Genomic DNA, 27,211 nt, shown 5'->3' on the forward strand with positions numbered 1-27,211 from the left:
TGAGACCATTTACCTTTAATACAAAATGGTCACAATTAATCTTGACCACTGGATGTGATATTAAGTGGCTGCAATTATTTTATTGACTAAACTCAAAATCTAAAAGAAATTTTTTCGAACTTTGTAACACATCCAAACGATTAGATTTCACATCGGATATATATAAATAATTGTGATCTCCATGTATGAAAGATAAATGGTCTCATTATACAATCCTTTTTCTTTTTTAGCATTACATATACAGAGCATATCCTTTTTCTTTTAGCATTGCGTATACAGAGCAGAGAAACAAAAGAGAGTTTTTTTCATTTGAAATGCGAGAAGAGAGAGTTTGCGACATGAAGACAAAATACGTCTTAAGGCACCTCACAAACATCCAACCACAATTGCAAGAGGCGACTGGTGAAATAATGATATTGATCGTTACAGGTTGGCTAGGATATATCTCAGACCTGTTGATATAAGGTGGCACAGGAATGGAAGTACATGAAGCGCCCAATGCAGATTACCATGCCCATCGGATGAAATGGATATTTCGATTCCCAAAACACGACCAAATGACGATATGGATATTCGGACGCAGGCAATATATCTCCCTGATTATTTCAAGTTATGCCTTCACGAGGTACCCAACCAGGACACCCAAAAGACCAACCAGAGCCATAATAAAAAATGAGAACCCTGCACTTCTATCTTTTTCTCTCCTCAACAATCCCTGTAACAAAGAAGAAGCATATAATAAAAATCCAATTTGCAAAAAAAACAAGACTTTAATTATCGACTAGATAATAAGCATCAGGAACTCAAGATGCATAATACATCATGGCATTCTATTTTCTGGTGGACTGCTCCTACAGTAGGCACCCACAAGGAAAAGAGAGGAGCATTTCTTTCTATTCTCCGAAATTTAAGAAAACTATATGATTAGTGCATCAAAACTCGGAACCTTTTGGGACAAGAAGAAAAGCTTCAAGTGGGATTTAAGCTTTTTTTTTCCTTTTTTGGGAAATTTAGCAAAATATACCTAACTTGTCAATAAAACCTTTTTCCAAATATTATATTTCATGTGTATCAAGGGCCATAACCTCAGTCAGACCATAAGTCACCATATCTCTTTTTTCTACTTCCATACATGTCTTTTTAGGCTGTCCCCTTGCCATTTTAGAGCCTTCTACTTGAACTAAATCATCCCTCCTAAATGAAGCTGTTTTAGGTCAACACTCTACATGGTTAGACCACCTAAGTCTACTTTGCCTCATCTTATCACTTATTGGAGCTACCGCTAAAGTCTCTCAGATGCATTCATTCGGAATTCTATCCTTTCTTGTCTTCCCACTCATCCATCTCAACATCCTCATCTCAGCTACCGCCATTCTATGAATATGCTTTTTCTTAATCGCCCAACATTCCGTCCTATAAAACATGGCCTGCTTTACAACCGTCTTTTTGGGCCTTCCCTTTTGCCCTTTTAGCTGTTCTAGATCAATGCTCTACATGGCTAGACCACCTAAGTCTACTTTCCCTCATTTTATCCTCTATTGGAGCTACCCCTAAGGTCTCTCGGCTTTCTTGTCTTGCCAGTCATCCATCTCAACATCCTCATCTCAGCTACCCTCATTATATGGATATGTTGTTTTTTAATTGCCCCACATCCATCCTATAAAGCATGGCTTGTCTTACAACCATCCTATATATATATATATATATATATATATATATATATATATAGGTTGTATGCAATGAGACCATTACCTTTGATATAAAGAGGTCAAAATTACTTACAACCATCTGATGTGAAATCTGATATCATATGTGTGTTACAAAGTTCGAGAAAATTTCTTTGAACTTTGAGTTTGGCAAATAAAATAAATGCTGCCATCTAATTTCACAGCCAATGGTCAAGATTTATTGTGACCACCTTGTACCAATGTTTTTAAATGTGTGATGCTGTCTCGATGCGGTTGGGGGGCTGATGTGGCGAAGCAGCTTGATGCGGTCCAAATGAGGGTGCATCACCCCGATTCAGTCAATAAATATAAAATTCTTTCAAAAAATACCAAAAAATAGGTTAATGCATGGAAAGAATATGGAGGTGATTTATGTGACAGTAGGTATCTAGTACATTCATTAACTCCAATATTATCAACTATTGAAGACTCTGAATTCCCGTATAGAAGAAATTAAAAATAGAAAGTCGAAACTTGAAACAAACTTTATAGAAAACAGTAGAACTTACAAGACATCATATTATCAAACTTCTTCAAAGCAATGCCCAAGCTATTCTCAATTGACAACCCAACCAACACCTAGAGCAAATCAGCAAATTGTTTCAAAAAACATTTCTACCAGTTTCTTTTCCCTCTTCATTTGATCTAAAAACTACAATATTTGTGGCTGTTTTTTGTGTTTGAGGGGTTTAAGACCCGCCAAAATTCTGTCCCTCCCTTTTTAGGGGGGGAAGGGACAAAAATATCCATGATCGTGGCACTATTTTCGCCCAATAGAGCAGATCGACAATTTTTTTTCAAAAAAATTTCTACCATTTTCCCCCCCTCTTTGTTTGATCTAAAACAGCTGTATTTGTGGCTGTTTTCTATGTTGAGGGTATTACTACCCCCCAAAAGCCTATCCCCCCTTTACAAGGGAGAAAATGCCAAAAATGCTCATGTGCACTATTTTCGCCCACTAGCTATGCGGCGCATATGGAGCGGGATGCGGTACATATGCGGGCGCATCCCACCAAAGCACATATCCGCCCCTATGTGATGCACTTCAAAGCACATAGCACATATATATATATATATATATATATAGGAAGATACTACAAAACGCCTATAGGCGAAAATGAACAGTGATTTCACCTACCCTCATCATTGTTCAAAGTTCATCACACGGTCACGATTGTCCCGTAGTGTTTCATTTTTTTCTACAAATCAGAATGACCTGAAATTTGGAGTGTGTGTTCATAAAAAATACGCAAATCTGCAAAAAATATCAAAAAAATATTTTAAATGAAAAACGTTGACCAAAATACTCCAGAAAGTTTCAGGGGTATTTTGATCAATTTGTTTTCACGAATTATTTTTTTTATATTTTTATTAGGTGCACCTCACTAAGATGTACACACGCTTCAAATTTCAGATCATTTCTACTTGTAGAAAAAAAATAAAAAATGAAACATGAAATACTACCAGACAATTGTGACCGTGCGATGAACTTTGGATGATGAGGGTAGGCGAAATCACTGTTCATTTTCGCCTATAGGCGTTGGAAAGACTTTTCCATCTATATATATATATATATATATATATATATATATATATATATATATATATATATATATATATATATATATATATATATATATGTGAAATTGTAAAAATATTAAATAAACAAATTATTCATTTTTAATATGATATACATGTGCACCACCTGCCTTTGATGTTGTTCATGAACCTTGAGATTTATCTCCAATCACCTATTAGTATAAGGCATACACGAGCAAGCACACACGCTAATAATGCACAGTGATTAGTGATTATAGTCATTTTCATTTTTTTAATTGACAATTCGTCTAACCATATATCAATTTCCAGAAAAAACAAAGAAGAAAAGATCATCTAACCATATAATCTAATAACTATGGAACATGATCCCATGTTATAGAGAATTAAGATCCCAGCCAAAATGGAATCAAGATCCCAAATGGTCAAGAATGAGATCTCAAGAAGGATCAAGTCTGGGAATATAAACCGTGTTCCTCGAGCGTATGAATTCCATTATTTCAAATTAGGTGGCTAAGGCAAGATCTCCAAATGCTCAAGATGTTACAAATGTCATGCACACCATGTTACATGGACAGTGGGCCCCCTTTTGGAAAAGCCACTTAATAGAGCACATCATTCTTTTCTCCACCCATTTCAGAATAAGATAGGGCGCAGCTTGCTGCTCCACTATTGACATGTGAGTTCTTTTTGTAGCCTTTCTTAGTAACAAATTACGGCTAATATGTCCATAACCCTGTGGACCCCTACCCATTTTGTCAAATAGTTTTAAGAGTTAATTTTTTCGACGGTGTTAGAGGGGTGGTGGCAGTGGGAATGGAAACCAAAATTGGCTAATAGTGAAGAGGAGTGTGTGTGGCGCTCAAGCTCTGGATATTGAAATTCACAAAACAATATCCTGTATTCAAAACCATGCTAACCTATCCAAAAATAAAAAAAATAAAAATAAACATAAATAAAAAAAGAATATGTTCATATATGGTTGAGGCCCTAAACAATCAAATTAAGGCGCACCTTAAAAATTCATTGGAAGAGGTTGTTTTGATGTTGGAAAACCCTCAAATCGATCATCTCAGCCTTGAGATGAATAGACGTGCATAAAAATCGATTTCAAGTATGGGAAGTAGTGCATCTTGCAATAGATTATCTGGGCCATCAATTTTCAATTTTTTCAAATGTCAATTGATCTGCTCAATATACACTATTTTTGAAGCTTTAAAATTTATAATTAGAGATGAAAATAAATATTAAGTCCATCACAAAGATTTTTGCTACTAAAAAATCATCTTTTGACACTATTTAGAGCTACAGCTTACTTTTATTGTTTAGGGGCTCAACCTCATACAAACCACGTCCTAATGAAAAGAGGTATGTACAATCAAAACATTGTAAGTTGCCATATCAATGGTCTGGTCCCAGACCTCAAGCTTATACTAAAATTGGTTGGGATGTCAACAGAGCATAAAATAAATCTATAGAGAGCAAAATATTGGAAGTTGTAACATCAAGGATCTGATCCTAGGAAAAGCTTGTTCTAATACCAATAGACGCACGCTAATGCACAAATCAAAAACAAGAAGTCTACATATGAAGAGAGAGAAATAAAGCAACAATGTATGGATTATTCCTAAATGATTTCCTCAAAATAATATTTGTAGTTAATCTGAAATAAAAATTTGTACCTGAATTGTTATGCATACAAAACCTTCTTAACTCTAATTTCTAAGCGACTTCTAGAGACCTCCAAATCCCCAACAATAAGATAATTGCTGGGAAACACAGATATTAAAACCCTTCAAAATACCACCTCCTACAAATAAGTGAACCCCTAAAACACCTATTTATATGTTTCCCATCCTAGAAATAGGTGGTAACAAAGAAATTACAAAAGATTGATTATTACCTAAAAAACTAGCAAGAATTTTCCATTCTGCATCTATCGAATTCATTGATCAACTAATTCGCCCCTTAACTTCTTGCACATCGAAAAGACTCCAACTCATGCACGTTCAACTCGAACAGTCTAAGTATCGAACCGGGATTTTTGTTAGAGACGACACAGCCTGTTAGTAGGAGATTGTAGGCGAACAAAATTGGGTCTTGTGAACTTTAGGATTTGTTGAGCCACAAGATGACTTGCTTGCAACTGTTTTGTAATTGAATATAAAGGCCTAAGCCTTACAAGGACGCAGTATTAGACAGCACATAACCTAACTAATTATGTGTGAGAGTTGTAGGTTCAATGAAACTTTTACTTTGCCGACCATTCCATTGTCATGGTGTAACATATTTTACTAGTTCTTTTTTTTCTTAAAGAAGAAGACTTCATAAACAACCATACGGACTTGCAATAATGGGCAAAATTCCAACCATCATTACTAGACAACGCATACCTGCCATGAAAAGAACACAACCTGGACATAGTGAGTCATGATGAACATAAATACCTTACACAAGGCCAGAATTGGCATCAACAATGAAATAAATCCTTTGAAACTCAATAGGACTTATGAGGTAAACTAAAAGCAAAGGAAACGAGTGCACGCAAGAAACGATAAAAATTGTACTACAAAGTCATAATAATGAATAAATATTTTTTTATAAATAATGGGTAATAGAGCATATAGGAAATATTTAAGCGCCAAAATAGCAATGCAAAAGCACATATAAATAAATTTCATCAATTAAAACTAATTCCACCATCAACAAAAACAAATTAATAAAATGAATGAAAAAGTTTAACACAATACCAATTCTTGCTGCAACTTCTGAGTTTGTTGAATAGCAGATTTTTTCTCCTCCGTCAACTTTGTAATCACTGCCCATGACTACAAGAAGAAAAACTCTAATCAAAAGAACATCAATATAATGAAATACAAACATTTTACCATGAGGTTTGACGCTACCACTATTTTGCATAAAAATAAGGTCCTTTTCAAATGAACATTTCTATCACAATCATTACATAAAAGGGGAAGAATCAAGGTCAACCAAGATAATCATGATTTTGCTTAACTAACTTCAACATAGGACAAAAACATTTAAAAGAAAAATGAAATAAAATATAGAATTGATTATTTGAAGATAAATAAATATACTAAAAAAATTGAACCTAGATGCTCAAGATGAGCGGACAATCACGGGTGACCTCGGGAAGAAGGGGAGATGATGGAGGGCAAAATTATACTTATTCTTAATTTCCATTCAATTTTAAAGGATGTGTATTTTGATTCGTTTAGGATTTATTTTTAGGATTTTAAGTTTTATTTAGGATTCTAGGGTTTTCTTATATTTTCTTTATGTACTATTCACAAGTACCATTAATGGTACTATTCACGCCTACTGTGCACACATACTGTTCAGAAGGATACTTTTAAAATTTTAGTATTTGTTTGGTATTTTAGAGTGTTAAATGTTTTCTTGGATCTCAAGTTAAATTTGGGTTTCATAAGCTTACAAAAGGTTGGATGTCATACTTTGAGAGGCATATGTTATTAGAATAAATTTTATTTTATAAACGAATGAAGTTTTCTTCTCTTGGCTTGATTTACAGCCATGTTATTTCTCCGTTATTGTTGATTTTACTTGTTTAAAGTTCAGGAAAAGGGTGGATTCAATTTCCCACCTTTCCTTCCTGCATTAAGTGGTATCAGAGCATGGTCTGAGAACGAATGGAGATTGGGATGGCTTGTTGTGGAGGTCTCAGCAATAGGGATGCTGATTTGATCCAACAGCACAAGAAAAAACAACTTGATGGAGAGGGTTACAGAGCTATTGTTGCGCAAGAAGGGCCAGCAACAACATGCCCTAAATGAAGAGGAATCTACAGGGCTAGATCCAAATCGTGAGGGTTTTTATGGAGAATGGTACGAATCAGAGTCCGACTCAGAGTAGGAGCGGAATGATGAAGCTGCCTTCAACCACCCGTTCTATGCACGTGTTGTGCATTGGGAGTATGATATCAAGTGTGCCCTCTTTGCAATACCAGCTTTGATTCGACTTCCGTGTCTGATCCCATGCCCTGCGGGCTCGGTGCTGGCCTTTGTGGGCCATACAGGGCCGGTAGGGGGCGGGGTCATGACAGGGAGCCTCAAGTTCGAGAGAATAGATCATGTAATTTAGTTGATCTACATGATTTGAAGGAGAACAAGGTTGATTTTAGCATAAGTCGTATAACAAATTTGCAGGTTGTAGATTGGGATTTGCCACCAATTTTGGATACATACTTAGATGATGAACAAGATCTTGTAAGAGATTCAATCTATAATAATGATCAAGATTTCGTGGGTGAACCGATCTTTGATGAAGTAAAAGATGAGGATCTTAAGGATATCAAGGAGGTAGAACATTTAGGAGATTTAGTGCATTGGAATCAGAGTAGTGTAGTGGAACCATGGTCCACTCAGAATCTGCAAATTGTGGCCCTGGTTTTAGGGAGTAATGAGATGTCAAGAAAACCTCTTAAGTAAAAAACATTGGGTTTGAAGTTTCTTACACGATTTTCAATGGAGCTCAAGAATAGCTGAATTTACTAAATTTGCATTAATTCCTCAATATGTATATTATGCAATGTTTACAAAAACAGTCCGCCCGACGCCTAGGCGTCCAGAAAAAATTTCCGCACGCCTCGACCTGGGCGCCCCAACATGCACGACTGTACCTAGGCGGGCGCCCAGGCGGGCTAGGTGGATGCCCAGCACAGTTTACATTTTTTTTTTTTAAACTTCGCCCAAAAGGACAAAGGGGGTTATTTTGACTCCCAAGTTTGTATAAAAGAAGTTTAGGGGTTTATTTTCAACCCCAAACTGAAAAAAAACGAGAAACCCTCAATCTTAAACTTATTTATGAGAATCTAAAGCAATTGCTGAGAATCAAAAGTACCTCTTGTGGATTGAAAAAGTTTGTTTTTCTGATTGAAATTATTTTTAGGTGCTATAGGTGGTATTAGAAGACTTTTGAGTTGATTCGTAGCTCGATTGAGATAACCAACATCGAAGATAAGAGATTTGGTAGAAAAAGTCAGTCTGTAATCTTTATTTGAGTTTTATTTTTTTAATTTGAGATGTCTTCTGTGGAGTCTACTAGGGGTGGAGATCCGGGATGGAAATATTGTGTTAACCTTGATAAGAATGACAGAAATAAAATTATGTGCAATTTCTGTGGACATGTTTCTAATGCCGGTATAAATAGATTTAAGAAACATCTTACCGGTATTAGAGGTGATGTTACCCTATGTAAGAAAGTCCCAGATCTTGTAAAGAAAGAAATTTTGGAGTACATTGTAGCTGAAAAGAGTAAAAAAGTTGCAAAAAAAAATGATATAGTAGAATTAAAGTCAGGGGTTCATATTTTTCATGATAATATTGAAACTGAAGAAGAGGATGATGAAGAAGGGGAAGGTTAGTACTCAGAGCTCTAAGACCAAGAGGGCTTTTGGGTCTAAGAAGGCTCGTACGAGAAGGCCTATAGATAGTTTTTTACACTTAGCCTCGAGACAGTAATTGAGAAAGGCAAGGGAAAGGGAAAAAAATAGATGACAATTGAAAATAGGTTTAAAAAGGAAGATAGAGCCAAAGCGATTCAATATATTGCTCGGTGGTTTTACCATGCGGGCATTTCTTTTAACACTGCTCGCTTGAATAGCTTCCATACAATGTTGGAAGCAATTGGGCAATTTGAGCCAGGTTTGAAAACTCCAACTCCTTATGAGATTGGAGAGCCACTACTGAAGAAAGAAGTCGAGTACACTAACGAACATCTTAAGACTCATAAGGAGGGATGGGCTAAATTTGGGGTTTCTTTCATGACAGATATGTGGAGTGATAGGAGGAGGAGTAACATGAATTTATTAGTAAATTGTTCCATGGGTACATTGTTTTGCGCTCAATCGATGCTTCCCATGATGTTCATGATGCGCATTATATAATTTCTTTCATTGATAAGGGCAATGAGGAGGTTGGGAAGGAACTTGCAATTCATGTGGTCACAGATAATGCTACCCTCAATCTAGCTGCAGGTCACTTGCTTCGACAAAAGAGGCCTCGCATATTTTGGACTCCTTGTGTTGCACATTGCGTAGATCTTTTGCTTGAGGCAATTGGTGAATTGCCTACTATTAAAAGAATTATTTTTAAGGCTAAGGAGGTTACAATCTTCATATACTGTCACATACTTACCCTTAGAATGATACGTAAGTTTACAAAAAAGAGAGAGCTAGTGAGGCCTGGGATCAGTAGATTTGCCACTGCCTACCTTAGTCTACAGAACATGTATAAGAGGAGGATCGAATTAAGGTCTATGTTTGCTTCAGAGGAGTGGAGTAGGTGTAAGTGGTCTAGAGATGCCAAGAGAAAGAAGACACGAGATATTATTCTTTCGAAATATTTTTAGCGTGGGGTGAAGCATACGATATTGGTATTTCTTCCCTTGGTGAAGGTCTTGCGCTTGGTTGATGCTGATAAGCCCTCCATGAGCTTTATATATGCAATGGAAATGGCTAAGAATGAGATTGCAGAGAATTTGGGCAATGATGCAGCGAAGTATGCTCCAATTTGGGAGATTATAAATGACAAATGGGTTACACAGCTCCATAGACTATTGCATGCAGCGGGGTACTACTTGACCCCAAATTCTTTTATGCAGATGCAGATATCAAGTCAAAAAGGGAGAATTATGGATGGTTTTAATGAGTGCCTTGAGAAATTAGTTCGTGATCCAAATATCCAAGATAAGATATCAACTGAAGAGCTGATTTCGTACAAGTGTTCTTTGATGTCATTTGGGAAAGATATGGCATTAAGGCAGAGAAACAAAGACTAACCAGGTAATATTCTTTTGACTTATAAGAAATTTTGTTTTATAAAATATAAATTTATAATTTTCTTTCAAGTTCTAATAATGTTAAATACCTAAATTAATTATAAAGGTTGCCCAAATATTGCAGCCCAATGGTGGAGACAACATGAGAGTAGCGCTCCAAACTTCCAGAAGATGGCTATGCGGATCTTGAGTTTGACAACTACCTCTTCTGGTTGTGAGCGCAATTGGAGTTCGTTTGAGATGGTATTTTACTATTTTACTATTTACTATTTTACAATTTTACATGCTTTTTTTGTTTATAAGTTCATTTTGTAATATAGATTCATAAAAGGTAAGAAGATCATAGACCCATAGTAGTTACTTATGCATTATTTTTCCTTATAGGTGCATACAAAGAGAAGAAATAGGTTTGAGCAAAGGAAGCTCCATGACTTGGTTTTTGTTAAAGAGAATCAAAGGCTCAAGGAGAAGAAAAATCAGCCAAAGAAGGACCCTATCTCTTCAAAAGACATGGAGAATGCTTCAGATTGGCTAGTTAGTGACCCTGTACTGAGGAGGTCTGCCCTAGGGAGGGTTTGACATGGGAAATGGTCGAGGAGGCTTTGGGGCAAGCTTTTAATCCAAGGAGGGCCACTCGAGCAACTTCTTCTGCTGGTACTTCACGGAGGGGGATAGAGGAAGAGGAGGAAGATTTAGAAGAATCTCTAGAAGAAGAGGAAAATGTTGAAGAGGGTGATGATTCTGATGATGACGGCCTCAATTTTGATGCAGATGAAAGCAATGAAGATGATGATTCTGATTCTTATTGATGTCTTGATTGTCTTCTCTCCTCTTTTGAAGTAATTTTAATATATTTTATTGCACCATCTTGGTTTGGGCTTTACACATTTGGAGTTTGAACGATTTTTATTTAGTTATGTGGTTTGTAATTTTTTTGCCTTTTTGAACTATTTCGTTGTGTGGTTTACTGGTTTTTTTTATGGTTTTGGAAGTCAGTTTGTTGATGACTTGGAGAGTTGCAGACTTGGATGTTATTATGGTCTATTTTATGGATATGGAATATGGAGAATATGAGAGTTGGAGACCTTACAATAGCCTATTAGACTCAAATGTTTTGTTTGGTTTGAAATTTTGAATAAATTTATTCTCAACTTGATTATCTGAGAGGCTGATACATGTGATATGTTTGTATATAAAAACATATGTTGCGAACTTGCGATATTTTCAATTTCAAATGGAATAAATTACAAAAATTGATACAAATATATGCATATATGTGCACTTGGATAGCAAATATATAAAAAAAACTAAGAATTTGCACCGCAGGGCACCCGAGGTTCTAGGCGCCCGCCTAGGCATTGGATGCTGGGCGCCAGGCAGGCCGCCTAGCGTTTTTTGAAACCTTGATATTGTGATCCATTTCTTGAGAAATTATTCTAACCACAAATAGTATTTGAGTCAACAAAGAAAAAAAAGGTTAAAAAATGCAGTTTTGATGCTGAATTCATCTTAGCACATTTCAAAACTCGAGGGCGAGTTTTCTCCCACCAAGGGAGAATGATGGATGTGAATTCATTTTAACACATTTCAAAAATCGATGACGAGTTTTCTCCAACCAAGGGAGAATGATGGAAGGCAAAATTATACTTATTCTTAATTTTTATTCAATTTTAAAGGATGTATATTTTCATTTTAGTTTTAGGATTTATTCTTAAGATTTTAAGCTTTTCTTTAGAATTCTAGGGTTTTCTTATATTGTCTTTATTTACTATTCACAAGTACTATTCATGAAACTGCTCACAGTTACCGTTCATGCTTACTGTTCACAGTTACTAGTCACACATACTGTTCACAGGGGTATTTTTGGAAGGCGACTATATTGATCAGCAAGTTGACTAAGTTTTGGAATGGTCTGAGTTGGGAATCAAGTTTTGTTTTTGAATATTGCTATGTAATGAGGAGCTCCGAAAAGTGTTTGATGGCGTCAAAGGATGGAATTAAGCATTATTGTGGGTTCGATCCAAAGAGGAATATGTAGTCCTCTAATTTCCAAGTTGACTATATTGGTAAGCAAGTTGACTAAGTTTTGGAATGGTCTGAGTTGGGAATCAAATTTTGTTTTTGAACCTTGCTACACAATGCGGAGCTCCAAAAAGTGTTTGACATGACCAAAGGATAGAATTAAACATTATTGTGGGATCGATCCAAAGAGGAATGTGTAGTCCCATTAGAGTATATGCAACAACGTAATAAACTTCAAGCTATAAGGCACTAGGGGATTAGCAAAATATCGAGGTAAAATTGCAAAGAAGAAACGAGAATAATAGATTCATTTCACTGACTGTGAACTATCATACTCTCTCTAAAGGTGGACGGTGCCCCCTCAGCAAATATTAAAACATCAAAGGAGTGATCACGAGCTTCTCTAACAGCAGTTTAATATGTTCCAGCCTAAGACCGCCATGAAAACTTGAGGCAGCAACTAGGAGCATTGCAGATGAGCAGATCAAACCTGGATTTTAAAAGTAGCTAAATGGACTCAGGACTCACCTCAGTCAAATCACCTTGGTAATGACTCTCACTCAAGTATCTATGAACTTGGATGACTTCACTATTTTCATACATTTTTTATTAGACATGGCTGAGTCTTTTTAGACTCAACCAACTTATACTGCCTAATTGACATGGATCAGGACACTACAGAAAACTGAGTCCATGTTTCTAACCTCTAGATGAAACAATATCTACAGGAGGCAAGAGACACTATATTTTAAAGTCCATCCTTCAAGGCACTAGTAGAAGCAATGCGTATCATAGAATGAAGTTAATAACGGGTTCAACTATCTTAATATCAAAAGTTTGGAGGGTGCATCAAGAAGATCTCATCGATGTGTTCAAGGAGTTTTGTGGTAGGATTGGGGCACTTAAGGAGATTGCAGGAAAACGCTGCGACCCTCGCTGCCTGGATAGTGCCTAGGTGCGTCATCCATGACAAGGAAGCACTCCTAGACAGCCAGGACCTAGGCGGATTATTCTAACGCTAAAAATCCTTCTTAGGCATATTTTTTGAAAATAAAACAACAAATCTTGAAGATCATTGAATTTTTTTTAGATTGAAAAAAAAATCTAAGAAACTTCAAGAAATATTCTCAAATCCTATTTTTTTATAGGATTCATTGTGAACTATCAAGAGAGGTTACAAGAGGATATTTTGCATGATTAGAGTTCGATATTCATCCAAGACAATGAGGATTGAGCTTGATAGTCAAACTTCTCTATATTTGAGATACTATATTCTTTCAAACTATCTTTTTCAAGTTCTTGTAGCAGTGAGGAACCACTTAGTAGTTATTGCCCAGATAAAAATATTGAAACAAAGTAACAAAATTAATGTGAACAAGCTACGAATATGGGGCTTATTAGATTCAAAAAACAACTTGCGGGTATTGGTGAGATGATTTCTCATGTAAGAATGTCCTGACAGATATTAAGAAGGAGATGATTGAAGATTTGGATGCTGAAAAAAAGAAAAAAAATGCAGTAAAGGAGGAATCAAAGGCAGAGATGAAGGCTAGGGTGACTGTATTTGGTGATGACGATGAAGAGGACACTCAAGTGTGTGCCTCTTGAAGTACGAAGAAAGGTATCAATGTTAAGAAGCCTCTTATGAAGAGGCCCATGGATGTCTTTCCCTGCCAACCCCTAGGGAAACTTAGAGAAAGGGAAGAAGCAAGTTAGAACTGAAATGGATTTAAGAAGGAAGACTGAGCTTGAGTATGTGAATATATTGCTCGGTGGACACATCAAGTAGGCATGGCTTTCAATGTTCCTCATCTAAAAGATGTTTTACAGTGTTGGAGGTAACAGGTCAATATGGGTCAGGGTTGAAGGGCCCAACTCCTTATGAGCTTAGGGAGCCATTGCCATAAAAGAAGGTACAACTCACAAAGGAATACCCTTTGACCAACGGGGATGCATTGGTGAATTATGGGGTTTCAAACTTGACACCATCTAATTCTTCACACTCCTACTCCTACATAACATGCTCCTCTCCAACCTCCTCAATGCACTTTTCAACCAAAGAAAAGATACGTTCTGCAACATGGATATCAGCATGTGCATCAATAGATCTCAATAACATTGCCTCTAAAAGCAAAATGCCCAGGGTTAAGGGGACTCCTAAAAGGCTCAGGCCATGAAATATTAAACTATAGTCACACCTTACCCTTAGCATGACGCGAAGTTCAATGCAAAGAGGGAACATGCAATGAAATATAAATCTATAGTCAAACCTTACCCTTAGCATGATGCAAAGTTCAATGAAAAGAGGGATATAGTGAAGCATGGGGTCATGAGATTTGCCACGTCTTTCATAAGTTTACAAAGCATAGTGAATAAGAGAAGCCAATTGCAATTGTTGCTCACCTCAGACTTAGAGGATCAGTCTAGATGCAAGTTAGTCCAAGCACACTCAAGGTAAGAGACTATAAGATATTATTTTCCCTAAGTGGGGCAGTGTGCTTACAGAATGCCTATCCTTGGTCAATGTTTTTGCACTTGGTCGATAATGAGGCTAAGCCTGCTATGGGCTTTATATATGATGCAATAAAGGAAGCTAATAGAGAGATAGTTGAGGCACTAAGAAATGATGGTGACATGAGACCATGTATGACCTCATATGGGAGACTGTAGATAGAAAGTGGGATAAGCAGGTTCATCGGCTGTATTCAGCTAGGTAGCATTGGAATCCAAATTTCTTTTTATGCAAACTTGGATATTAAGAGGAAGGATGCAGCTATGGATGGCTTCAATGAATATTTGAGAGGCTTATTCCTAGTAAGGGCAAAAAGGGTAAGATATCTGCTCAAAAGTTGATCTTATATAAATGTGCGCTAAGATCGTTTGGCAAGAAAGTGTGGTGAGACAAAAGATTAAACCCAATCGAGGTAATCTATCCAATTTGAGTAATTTCTTAAAACTTGCATAATTCCATATGTTATATAGTGAATATATACTTGATTTTTATTAGTTACAACTTAAGAACTTTATAAGTTACAATTTTAAATTTAAACAATTTTACAACGTAATTGTGGGGTGGTGGTGAAGCCAAAATAGAAGTAGTGCTCCCAACTTACAAAAGATGACCATCTACATAAATGAAGTCACATGTATTTAATCTCGTTGAGATAGCAATTTGAGTTCATTTGAGAAGGTAAATATGCTATAAATTATAATTATAAATTTATAAGTTCATGAAACTCATGTCTTATTTATAACTGTACTTGAATCTATAGTTTTATAAGTAGGCTATTGCATTATTACTCTAGTTCTTTAAATTCTAGCTCATGCATTTTTCCCCCAGCGCCTACTAAGAAGAAAAGGAATAGCCTTAAGCAAGAGAAACTCATTGCCTCATAATATAATCTGAGGATAAAGGAGCATTTTATGATCGTGACAAGAGGAATCCCATTGCAATGAAAGCCATAGATGATGCTAGTGAGTAGTAGGTTGATCCTAGAATAAAAGAGATCTTCCTTGGTGAGTGCTTGACCTAGGATATGATGAGGAAACTTTGGGGTCAGCTACCTATTAGATTTATGTGGCCTTTCAAGCCCTTGACATCCATGTAATTCACACCCATATCATGATTTGTTGGCTCCAATAGGGACAGAATGGGATGGAACTTCGGCTCATTTGACACGAATGGCTTGCCCGCCCATAGTCAGGGACCCAGGATATGATGAGGAAACTTTGGGGTCAGCTTCCTATTAGATTTATGTGGCCTTTCAAGCCCTTGACATCCATGTAATTCACATCCATATCATGATTTGTTGGCTCCAATAGGGACAGAATGGAATGAAGCTTCGGCTCATTCGATACGAGTGGCTTGCCTGCCTGTAGTCAGTCACCAGGCCTAGAAGGCCTGAGGCCCATAAGAGGTGTCTTAGAGTCACGAAACCCTTTGACCATGGCGTTTGGGGCAGTTAGCCCGGAATTGTGAGGGTTTTTGGGTAATCTCCCCCAGTCAAGGTTGGTGGATGCCCATGGTAGCTGCTGGGAGGTAGGAGTGTACTTCCACGTAAGGATGTGGCCTGTGAGGACAAGGGTCAAATCCTCAACACGACCTTTTCACAGAATGTGCATATGAGAATTGCGATTATGGGAAGCCGCCTTCCCGAGAAAGCAACCAGTGAAGGACATGCATGTGTATAAGGGAGGACCCCTTGCTTGTGTGGTGCCGGTGCACTTGTCCTTAAGGTTGCACCTATAGTCCACTAGACTTTGGAACTCATCGCCTAGTGGTCAGCTTTGATGGGCCAATCATGAATCCTTGCATAAGACTGTGGGTCATGGATTTCATTGGGTCGATTTGAGAAAGTGGTTGAGAGTTTTGGGGTAAACTGAGTTGGATGCCCTAGATTTGTGGATCTGAACCCAAGGCACCTAATTTCCAGTTAGTGTTTTGTTTTGCAAGCCTAAACCAAGTCATTTTCATAAATAAGGTTGAAAATGATTTAAGGAATTTTTGAAAAATTTAGAAGGAGGAATGGTGAAAATAAAGAAGACCTCTAGAAATTCTAAAGGACACAACATGTGATTCATTGGCACATGTGAGGCCATTGGCCCAAAATGGATAATGAGCCTCTCACATGGGCCCATAGGGACCCACATATGCACCCCATGGTAATGACGTCATCCTTTCAACCATTTTGGGATACTTGTAATTGTGTTGAGGACTTGTGTAATACTAGTCATTGTGCATATGGAGTGTGTAGACAGGGCACACCATGGTCATTTGTACTAATCGTTAAAGGGCGATTGTGTAAATAGTCCAAAGAAGAATACATGAGATAGATCCCCTCTCCATGTGCAAATTTAATTGGGACACATGTCACATATCTAAGGACGACACATGTTGAGTTGGTTAAAGTAAGAGAGATAGAAGTCCAAAATAGATTCCATCTCTTATATCTCATGTGAAAGGAGAGAGATAAGCCTAACTTGGATGACATGCCACTCTCTCTCTCTCTAAATTTTGCCACTCATATTTTGTGTACTTGGTTGGAATTAAAATGAGTTGAAAGTTATTTCTAATGGTTCATCATCAACATCATCCTCGTTCCAACTACCTAGGGTTGGCTACATGAATCTTATTCCACCATTATACTCGGCTATACCCCCAGCTAGACCATATGTCACCACATCTCTTCTCACTAATTTCAACCATGTCCTTTTGGGCATTTCCCTTGCCCTTTTAGAGATTTCCATTTGAACCAAATCGCCCCTCCTAACTGATGGTATTCTAGGTCGACACGGCATAGGGCCAAACCACCTAAGTCTACTTCTATCATCTTATCGCCTACTGAAGCCATCTCAAAGTTCCCTCGAATGTAGTTATTCTAGATTCTATCTTAATGGTTGAAAAGTTATTTCTAATGGTTGAATGGAAATTAAACCGGAGTGTTGAGTATAAGTTTACGCTAAAGAGAAATTAGGGTTTGGATGGCTAGGGGATACGATGTGAATCTTAGCCCTTGTTTGATGAAAGCTCACCATGGGTTGAAGGCTTGGATGAAACCTCTCTTCACTTCAAAGATCTCCATGATTAATGCGTCGCATTGCTCCAAGTCAAGAACATGACTTCCACTAAACCCCAATTCGTCTAAACATAGGGGCCCTGGGAACACCATGTCTTGACCTCTCTATTGTAATATAATGCTGCCAAAATAGAGAAATAATATTACTTCAGCCTCTACATTATGCCCATGAGAACTTTTCCTCTCCAAGCTAGGTCATGGTATGGTGTGTTGTTGAACCTTGGTTCATCTATTTCATACTAAACATCTACATCGTCACTCCTTGCCCACTTTAGGTTTGGCTTATGCAGCTCAATGGACATCCACGACACCCTCTCTTGACTAGAACTAGCCTCTTCCTGCCAAATTTCATTCACTCTTGGTTGCTTGTTAATTTCCATTGTGAACCCCCTTGAGCTCTCCCTTATGTCCTAGTTGTGAACTAGTTTCTATAAAGTCTTGAGCACCATCTCTTTTAGTTTGAGCACACCCTTGTAGGAGCTTTTACAGGCACTTCTCATATACCATCTCACCCCCTTGGAGAGTGATTTGTATGAATTGGGGGTTCTTCTTGTTGCTTCCCAAGTTGGAGCAAAGGTGGGTATCCAATCAGCGCTATCGATAAGAGGAGTTTCGGTAAGGGGTGCAGTGATTGTTTTTAATTTTGAGTTTGTAATGTTGAGATTGCAATGAAAGCGTTTGCAATGAAGTTTGAATATATACTTGGTTTCTGATGGAGATAGAAATTTTGATCAGTCCTCCTCCTGCCTTCTCTCTATATTCTTCCCCTCTTCCAAAATATCTTCAGGTTCATTTTGATCCCTATCATAGATCGGATCTCCTAAGAAATCTTGTTCTTCATATGAGTATATGTTGACTTTCCATGCAATTTGTCTCAAAATAAAAAATACTATCCTTCAATTCGAAAACCCTAGAGTGATGTTTCCCACATCTAGGTCTTCTGTCACTATCCTCATCACCAGACTCCACACACGGAGCGCGAAAATGAAAAGGCTTGTACTCGAGATCCTTTGGGGCTAAAAGATCTGTCTTGCCCATTATTGAGGCTCGCGAACTTGCCTTTCAAGTTCCTCAATTCTGTCATCTAAGGGATCACAAAGTGGATCTACGAAAATCCCCATTCTACGACCTCTTTCCATGGGTTCACCGAAATCACAAACCTAGGCAAATAATCAATAAAAATTGCTGAAATTAGCAAGATCTAAGTTGTTTTGACAAAATTTTGGCCAAAATCCCCACTATAATGGACAATCGTGACCGTGCGATGAACTTTGGACGGTGATGAAGGTAGGCAAAATCACTGTTCATTTTCGCCTATAAGCGTTGGGAAGATTTTTCCATATATATATATATATATATATATATATATATATATATATATACTATTTGCCGTCCATAGAAACCAAAAAACTATGACACTAGCATTGAGGACTAAGAGGCTTGCTCCGTCCATAGAAACCAAAAAACTATGACACTAGCATTGAGGACTAAGAGGCTTGCTTCATGAGATGTATATATATATATATATATATATATATATATATATATATATATATATATATACTATTTGCCGTCCATAGAAACCAAAAAACTATGAAACTAGCATTGAGAACTAAGAGGCTTGCTTCATGAGATGTATCGTTTCATTTCCATTTCCTAAGCAAACATTAGAAAATGTAATCTTCATACATATCATGGCATCATATCCTTACTAACATATACTTTTGTTAAACACTGTTTTATGTAATTGAAATTAATGTGTATATATGTATTATATACAATACATATACTACATTTTATATATGGGTGCGGTTTGTATAGAGCCCAGGCTCTAAACAATCAAATTAGAGCTACTTTCAAATAGTGTAGATCGACTGATCTATGACAACCTTTGTGACAACCTTAAAATATATTTTCATCTTTATTTATAAAGTTTAAAGCTTCAAAAATATTGTAGATCGACTGATCTATGAAAACTTAAAAATTGACGGTCCAAAAATGTGTTACAAAATACCCTATTTCCAAAACTTGAAATCTATTTTTTTCTCTTGTCCATGCATCTCGATGTCAAGATGATCAATTTGAGGATATTTGGGCATCAAAACAACCTCTTCTAATGAAATTTTTGAGGTAGGCTCTAATTTGATTGTTTAGAGCCTCAGCTGTATATAAACGTTTCCCTTAATATATTGTATACATACAATACTATATTGTATACAGCACTGTTTACAATATTGTATGCTATATACAATATATATAATATTGCATATTTATTGTACTACAATTTACTATATTATACTTTGTTGTACGTACTATAAACAATGTACGTATTGTATATATACACTATATATGCAATACATACAATAATATAATATATATTGTATATACTATATATTATTCGTACATAATATAGTATCGTACAAAATATATACTATATAATGTATATATTCTTAGTAATATACGCTTTTGTTATACACTGTTTTATGTAATTGAAATTTATGTGCCTTTATAATATACAAAATAATTTAAAATAGTAAAATCCAATAAATTCCTAATATAAAATAAAAACCACTGACAATAACACAACAAGATTTCCAGCCATAGTCACCCACCAATACATTAAAAACTCTCTGTTTAGGCAAGTGATACTCTCCTCATATTTAGGCAATGCATTAAAATCTTCTATTCCAGCAATATATTCAAATTCCATCTAATAGGCACTACATTCAAATCTCCATCTATTTAGCCAAGTGATACTTTTAAGCAAGTATTTATCTGACCTTGAAATTCAAAAGTCACATAAAAGGAACACTATTCCACTAATGGGAACACGATCCCAGGACTTGTGGATGGCATTCCCTACATATTATGGGAACACGATCAAGTGACTTGTGGAATCGCATTGCCTACATGGATCCTCTCCAAGCTGCCAACCAAAGAGGATGAATAGGGCTTGGTGACAATTATCACTATTGGAGAATTATTGGTGGAGAGCTTTATTGAGATATAATTACCTGTGTCTTTTTACTCAGAAATATATCAAATAATTATTGGACTTTAATATATTAAAGTAAATATACTATTTAGTATGAAATTATTTCGATTGTTATGGGACGAAACTGAATTCAAATTATACATAATAAACAAAAGAAGTATGTTAAGAAGTTTCTAAATGACAAAGTCGAAAATAATTTCTAATGTAAGTCGAAATTAAAATATAAAAACTCATTATCCAACTTCACAGTTTTAATTACATATCCATCATTAGTTACTTCCAAATTGCTCCCTATTTTCTTTAGTGAGATTTTTAGAGTTATTGTTAGGTAAATGAAATGTCCCTTTTCAAACTTAAATTGCTAATTTTGTCTTCATCCCACATACATGCCATTAAGGAGAAATGTTTTTATCATGATAATAATGAGAGAACCTAAATTATTGTGAAAAAATTATTTTATCATGATATTCTAGGAGTTATTATTTGGCAATGGTATTTAGCATGATTGTTAATAAGGATCAAGGTACCTATGCACCAACTCTCTAGTGACATTTGTTAAAGCTCCCATTCTGCCAATCATAGGTGCCCTGAATCTGATATTATGGCATCATCCAGACAGGGCCAAAAACGATGATCGGTACTTCTTGTATTTCACTTTGGAAAAAAACCCATATGTTATTTTAAAATAATATCCCTTTTTGTTTTATAGTGTTTTGGAAAGTGTAAAACCTTGGAAATGGTATTTTGTTTTATATCTAGAGAGAGAAGTGATGGGTTAATTATCGCACATTGAAGATGTGGATGAGGGAAGCCTTGTTTAAATACGTGGACATCTTCTTCACTTGTATTCTAAGAACTAAAGGGAGAGAAAGCCCATGCAGAGCACGCGCACGTGCATGTGCGAGGGCGCAAGGAAGCTTGATAGCGCACTTTGTTTGCACGCTCGCATCGGCGCATGAGACGCCCCTCGCCCGAGCAAGTGTGGTGCCCCTCCCCCGAGCACGTTTACGGGTTGGGGTCGTGGCTCATCTATCTTTTTGCTGCAATTGACAAACCACTAGTAGCTTATATGGCGTCCCAATAATGTGCCTCTCTATTGAACTTGAATTAGTTCCGGTGGAATGTTGCACTCTGGTGAATTGTGCCCCAACGGATGGTTCTGGTGGATATTGCACTCCGAAGTATTATGCCCCTTTCCTGAAGATGAGCGACTCCAGTGGATTGGTGCTTATGTTCTACCAGTGAAGACACGTACATAGTGCTTGATGATTACTTTACCGAAACCCATTAGACATTGTGTAATTGTGGGCACACATGTGGATATTGCAGCGGTTAGCTTTCTAGAACCAAGAATCACCACATAACTGTAGGATATCTTGTTGCACATAATTGCAGCATATGCACCATTCTGACGGTGGAGATTTCATGAGACGCAAATCTTGACTGGCAAATCTTGACTTTTGGGTACTTCTACAATCACGTGTAGTAGGTGAAAAGCCACCTTATCTCTCTATAAAAACGGACATGTTCCTTTCATTTACATAACAAAATTACCTACCAAGTTTTCTGTCCTTCACTCTCTCTCTAGAATAAAGGCAACTCCAATGCTCCAGATCTTACAATACCTGTGAATTTGTATTGGCAAGATAATATCAGCAATCCTCTACTCCAATGTATCCTTTTTCCTAGTATTACCCACCATTTCCAATATATCAAGACACTATTTTGGGTGAAACGATGGAGTCCTTTAAAGCTATGAACTTAGACCGTTTTGATGGATCAAACTTCCAGAGGTGGCAACAAAAGCTCCTATGCTTGTTGACCATGCTCAAATTGGTGTATGTCCTCACGGAACCTATGCCACAGGAACCATTACCAGTGGAAAGAGAGAAGATGGAACAAGCGCAACAACGAGAGAAGTCCAAACTTCACCATAAGTGGATGAAGGATGATTTAATATGCAAACGACACATCTTTGTCCACATCAAAAGAAATATGAGACGAGTTGGATATCAAATATAAGACTAAAGAGTCAAGTAGCCAAAGATTTTTTATTTCCAATTACCTTGACTCTAAATTCACTGAAAATAAACCTATATTCAGTTAAGTATAAGAGTTACAGCTCATCATAAGTGAACGTAAAGGCTACAGAGTAGAGTTGAGTAAGGCTTTGCACGTGGGAGCATCATTCATAAGTTAACCCCATCATGGAGAGAGTATCAAAAGAAAATGAAACATAAGAAGGTTGATGTTGATCTTGTTCAACTTCAACGATCTCTCTTAATTTTTCTTTTACCATGCATTAGAAAAATAAGTTCTATATCTTTCTCATCTCCCTCTCTCGATCAACAAATCTCAGGTAGGTCCACCCCCCCCCCCCCCTCTCTCTCTCTCTCTCTCTCTCTCTCTCTCTCTCTCTCTCTCTCTCTCTCTCTCTCTCTCTCTCTCTCCAGGAACTCCAAAGATAGGTTGGGCCTAAATTCTGGCATATTCTTCTTTTACTAGAACATGAAGAATTTCGAAGATGTAAGGGGTTTGACCCTACAAATTACGGTTTTCTTTCTTTCTTATCTTTAGGTTGAACTTGGATTGTGTAGGAAAGGTCATCGTTGGAGAATCCTGTCTAGACCTACTATGTAAAGCAAATGGCTGCTGCAGTACATACACCTTACAACTTCGATGGTAATTGCCATTGTGATTATGGCTGATAGATTGTGGCTGATGACAAAGAACTGCTGAGTTGCATTAATGCTATCAACAGGCACAATCATGGGATCACAAGTCAAGAGGGTGGTTTGAGAGATATTTTAAGAATCATGCTGGCAACTAGGACAAAGATAATAAGGAAAGAGAACCAACCAAAAATAAGATAGATTCTCGAAAAAGAAAGAATTTAAAGATATGGAAAAACCAAGTCTTGAAGTCATGAGAATTCAGAATTGATAATCTACGAATATCGACAGATTCAATGCACCTAATACTCTTTAAAGCATAAGAAACAAGACACTGCCTCCTTAAATAACATGAATATTATATTTACCTCAGAGGGTTTCTCTATGAACTCAAGAGATTCGCTTTTGGCCTGAAATAATTTTAGTTATTCAGTCAGCAGTCAATTTCCAACAGAAAATTCCACATTTCATAGACCCTTAAAAAGAACAACCATCGCAATCTAGTGGAAGGCATCCCAATATAACTATGAAGTACATTAGTGTATTGAAGTAACTCATAGAAGGTCAATGGAATGAAGCTTACATTGTCGAATAGTGAAGAAGAATAATTCCCATCGTCTAGCTGAGAAGCCCTAGGAGACGAACCCTCATCTGATCCTTCAGGAACTGGGGAGGGTGGTTGAGGTGGAGGAATGTATATCACTTTCATTTTGCACTCTTCAACCACTTTTCCAGCTTCTTTATTAAACTGCACAGTAACATGATGTTATGTCAGCAGACTCAGTGCCAAAAGTAAGCCAACGAAAACAATTAAATTATACAATATTTGGACTCATAGAGCACCAACCATCTCTGGGGTGATGTCCGCTGTAGTTGCACCATCATTTGCAATGACACTTTGAAGTAAAAACTTATCTTTGCATTGCATGTCATGTGGGAGTTCACGTTGAGCTTGCATCGTAACTAACCATTCATCAATAAAAAAAAAAGGATTATCAATATTATTTATCCATCGCTGTGAACATTATGTCCAATTACAGAGTGCAAAATCAAATGACTGTAGGAAATAGCCCTGACCTGTAACATCACACGTAGACTTCGGCAAGACAATCCCAGTATTGGGCCGGACACAATATTTCTTTGGGTTTGTCGTTTTAACCTATAAAAATCATAAAGATAACCGTGAACATATTAAGATAAGGGTATAGTTTGTATAGAGCCTAGGCCCTAAACAATCAGATTAGAGCCTACCTTCAAATAGTGTTGAGAAATGTGGCTTCAATATATTCTAATATTTATTTATAAAGTTTAAAGTTTCAAAAATAGTGTAGATCGACAAATCTATCAAAACTTGAAAATCTTGAAAATTGACGGTCCAAAAATACATTACAAAATACACTATTTCCAAAACTTGAAATCCATTTTTTTCGCATGTCCATGCATCTTGATGTCGAGATGATCAATTTGAACATATTTGGGCATCAAAACAACCGCTTCTAGTAAAATTTTTGAGGTAGGCTCAAATTTGATTGTTTAGAGCCTCGGCTTTATATAAAATTTTCCCTTAAGATAATAACCTCTCTTTTTTCTTGGATCAAGGAACAAAAGCTTTTATTTCTGACATCTGATTAATCATTCATTATCCGATACAATAAAGGACAGCCACTCTTTTTTTCAGAGATAAGAACTATAGATACCATGTCAGAATAAAATGGAATTATAACAAAAAGCTAAAGGAAAGAATGTGAGCATCATATATAACACATAGAAGAGTATACCTTGAAAGCTACATAACGATCAGTCTTGTTAGTCAATTGCAAAGTACATGACGTTTGCTTCTTCAATTCCACTGCTCATGGGTAATAAGAAACATCATAGTTATCACAACACAGTAATAACAAACACAAAAGTAATATTCCAAAACAAAAAACAAAAAACAAAAAAAAAGGAAATACAAAGTGAAAAGCTCACAAAGAAACAACAGCTTTTGTGGCAAACAACATAATCATTGTCATTAGTAGTAGCTAAATTTACATGAATGGAGCCACAGATACCACTATATCACGGCCATAAAAAGAATGCACCCCAAAGAGATTGTAAGTATGAGGACACAGCCAGTAATACAAATGAGAGAGAAAGAGACACCCAAAAGGCTCAAATGTCACATTGAGAGACTCCTTAGTCTCCATAACTTATTTCATAAACTTCCTATACATCAAATTTAACCAAAATTTAAATAGATTAGAGTCAAAATGGTTGGAATGGGTTGACATACTCCAGTTTAAAAATAGGTAGACAACAAAGAAAAACTAAGTGCCAAATTGGGAAATTGTGGGAATCCATGGTTTCACAAACATATTGCAAAAGATTCTAAACAAGTGGAATTATAGGAAACAATGGGGCAGCCAAAAATGAAGCCAAGAACGTATTGGTAAGTGCATTTTTCCACAGTGATCGAAAACTCGGCCAAGTCCACTCGGACTTGGCTCCTTGCCGAGCCAGTACTTGGCTAAAACTCAGGTTCATTAAAAACATAAAAAAATCATAAAAATATATTAAATTGTGAAATCAAATTATAAATGTTTTATATGTAAGTTTCAAAAAATATAGAGTAAGTTGGACTTTTTTTGTCATGATTTGTGAGTTTTCTTTGCCGCATGCCCTATTTTTTGTATTTTACTTCTTTTTTGAATTTTTTGAATGTCTTAAGCTACAAATCAAGTTTTTTCTAATTCATACTCTACATTTATTTTTGTTGGACTTTTTGTCTACTTTAGTTTAGTACGGTTATTACCATTTTAATTTTATTTTTTAAAAAACTTTTTATGTATTAGGGTTTTTTTGGCCCTGTACACTATTAGGGTTTTTTTTGGCCCTGTACACTAGTCCGAGTCCCGAGCCTGAGCGGAGTTTGTAACCATGCTGCCACATAAGCAACCAAAGAGGAAAACAAATGCTCTGATGGGAAATCTAATGCATCTAAACTATCGAATCGACAGTAAATAAAAAATTTCCAGGGAAAAATTGGAATCAAGACATTAACCACAAACTCCCCATTAATAATAAAAATAAAAATAAAATAAAAGAGAGAGAGGCAAACAAACAAAAGCTCAGAACTTGGAATTCAAATTTGAGATTTTGGGGTTTCATCTTCCACCACACAGAAAAGAAACAGAAAATGAAACCCCAAATCAAGGATCAAGGCAACTATAATTTACATCGTCGAATAATGACTTGTCGAATTACATGGAGGTTATCTCACATCAGTGATCATCCAGACAAAGAAATATACAGTTGAGAAGATCTGAGATGAAAAGCCTTACATTGGAAATTGAGTTCGGAGGGTTGAACGCTTAGAAACTCCCAGCTGCTCATGCTTCGACTTCCCAGTCAAGAGAGAGATAACCCCAATCAATTACTTCTCAAAATTTTTTGTAAATACGGACTGTGGAATTCGATGGCCTGAACAAAATAAGCGAAGCAAAAGGATGGTGGATTCACAAGGATTTGAGAAATAACAGCGTGGCTTTATCAAACGGTTACTTTCTTTTCATTTTCAAACGTGTCTTTTGTCCTCTTGTTTTTTTTAACAGGAGGTGAGGTTCAGTTTGGCTGGAATTTTTGAGATTCTGACAAGGTGATAAGTAAAAACCAAGGAAATTATGGTGAATATCAATTTTCAGGGATATCTATTTTAAAAAAGAATTTAATCATAAATATCGTTTTAGATGTGGTGGACCTGGTTTCTATATGGCGAATCCCGCATATGAAGAAATGCGAGCCTCTTAATAATTTATTTTTGAGATGGATTTTAAGATTTAATTTTTAAAGATATGTATTATG

The 27,211-nt window shown here is 36.5% G+C and overlaps 1 protein-coding gene across 1 annotated transcript; it reads right to left on the reverse strand.

Annotated features, from left to right (window-relative positions):
* Positions 1–285: 285 nt before the first annotated feature.
* Positions 286–26,817, reverse strand: LOC18430967 (vesicle-associated protein 1-3). The gene is made up of 8 exons (XM_011623837.3): positions 26,692–26,817; positions 25,147–25,217; positions 24,446–24,527; positions 24,216–24,331; positions 23,952–24,116; positions 23,737–23,778; positions 6,035–6,112; positions 286–715 (listed from the first exon to the last, which is right to left on the reverse strand). The coding sequence occupies exons 1-8, from the start codon at positions 26,741–26,743 to the stop codon at positions 611–613; spliced, it is 711 nt and encodes a 236-aa protein (XP_011622139.1). The 5' UTR covers positions 26,744–26,817; the 3' UTR covers positions 286–610.
* Positions 26,818–27,211: the final 394 nt, after the last annotated feature.

Source organism: Amborella trichopoda, chromosome 12 (assembly GCF_054954075.1).
Source record: "Amborella trichopoda isolate Santa Cruz 75 chromosome 12, AtrichopodaSantaCruz75HAP2 v2.0, whole genome shotgun sequence".
In the NCBI taxonomy this organism is placed as follows: Eukaryota; Viridiplantae; Streptophyta; class Magnoliopsida; order Amborellales; family Amborellaceae; genus Amborella; species Amborella trichopoda.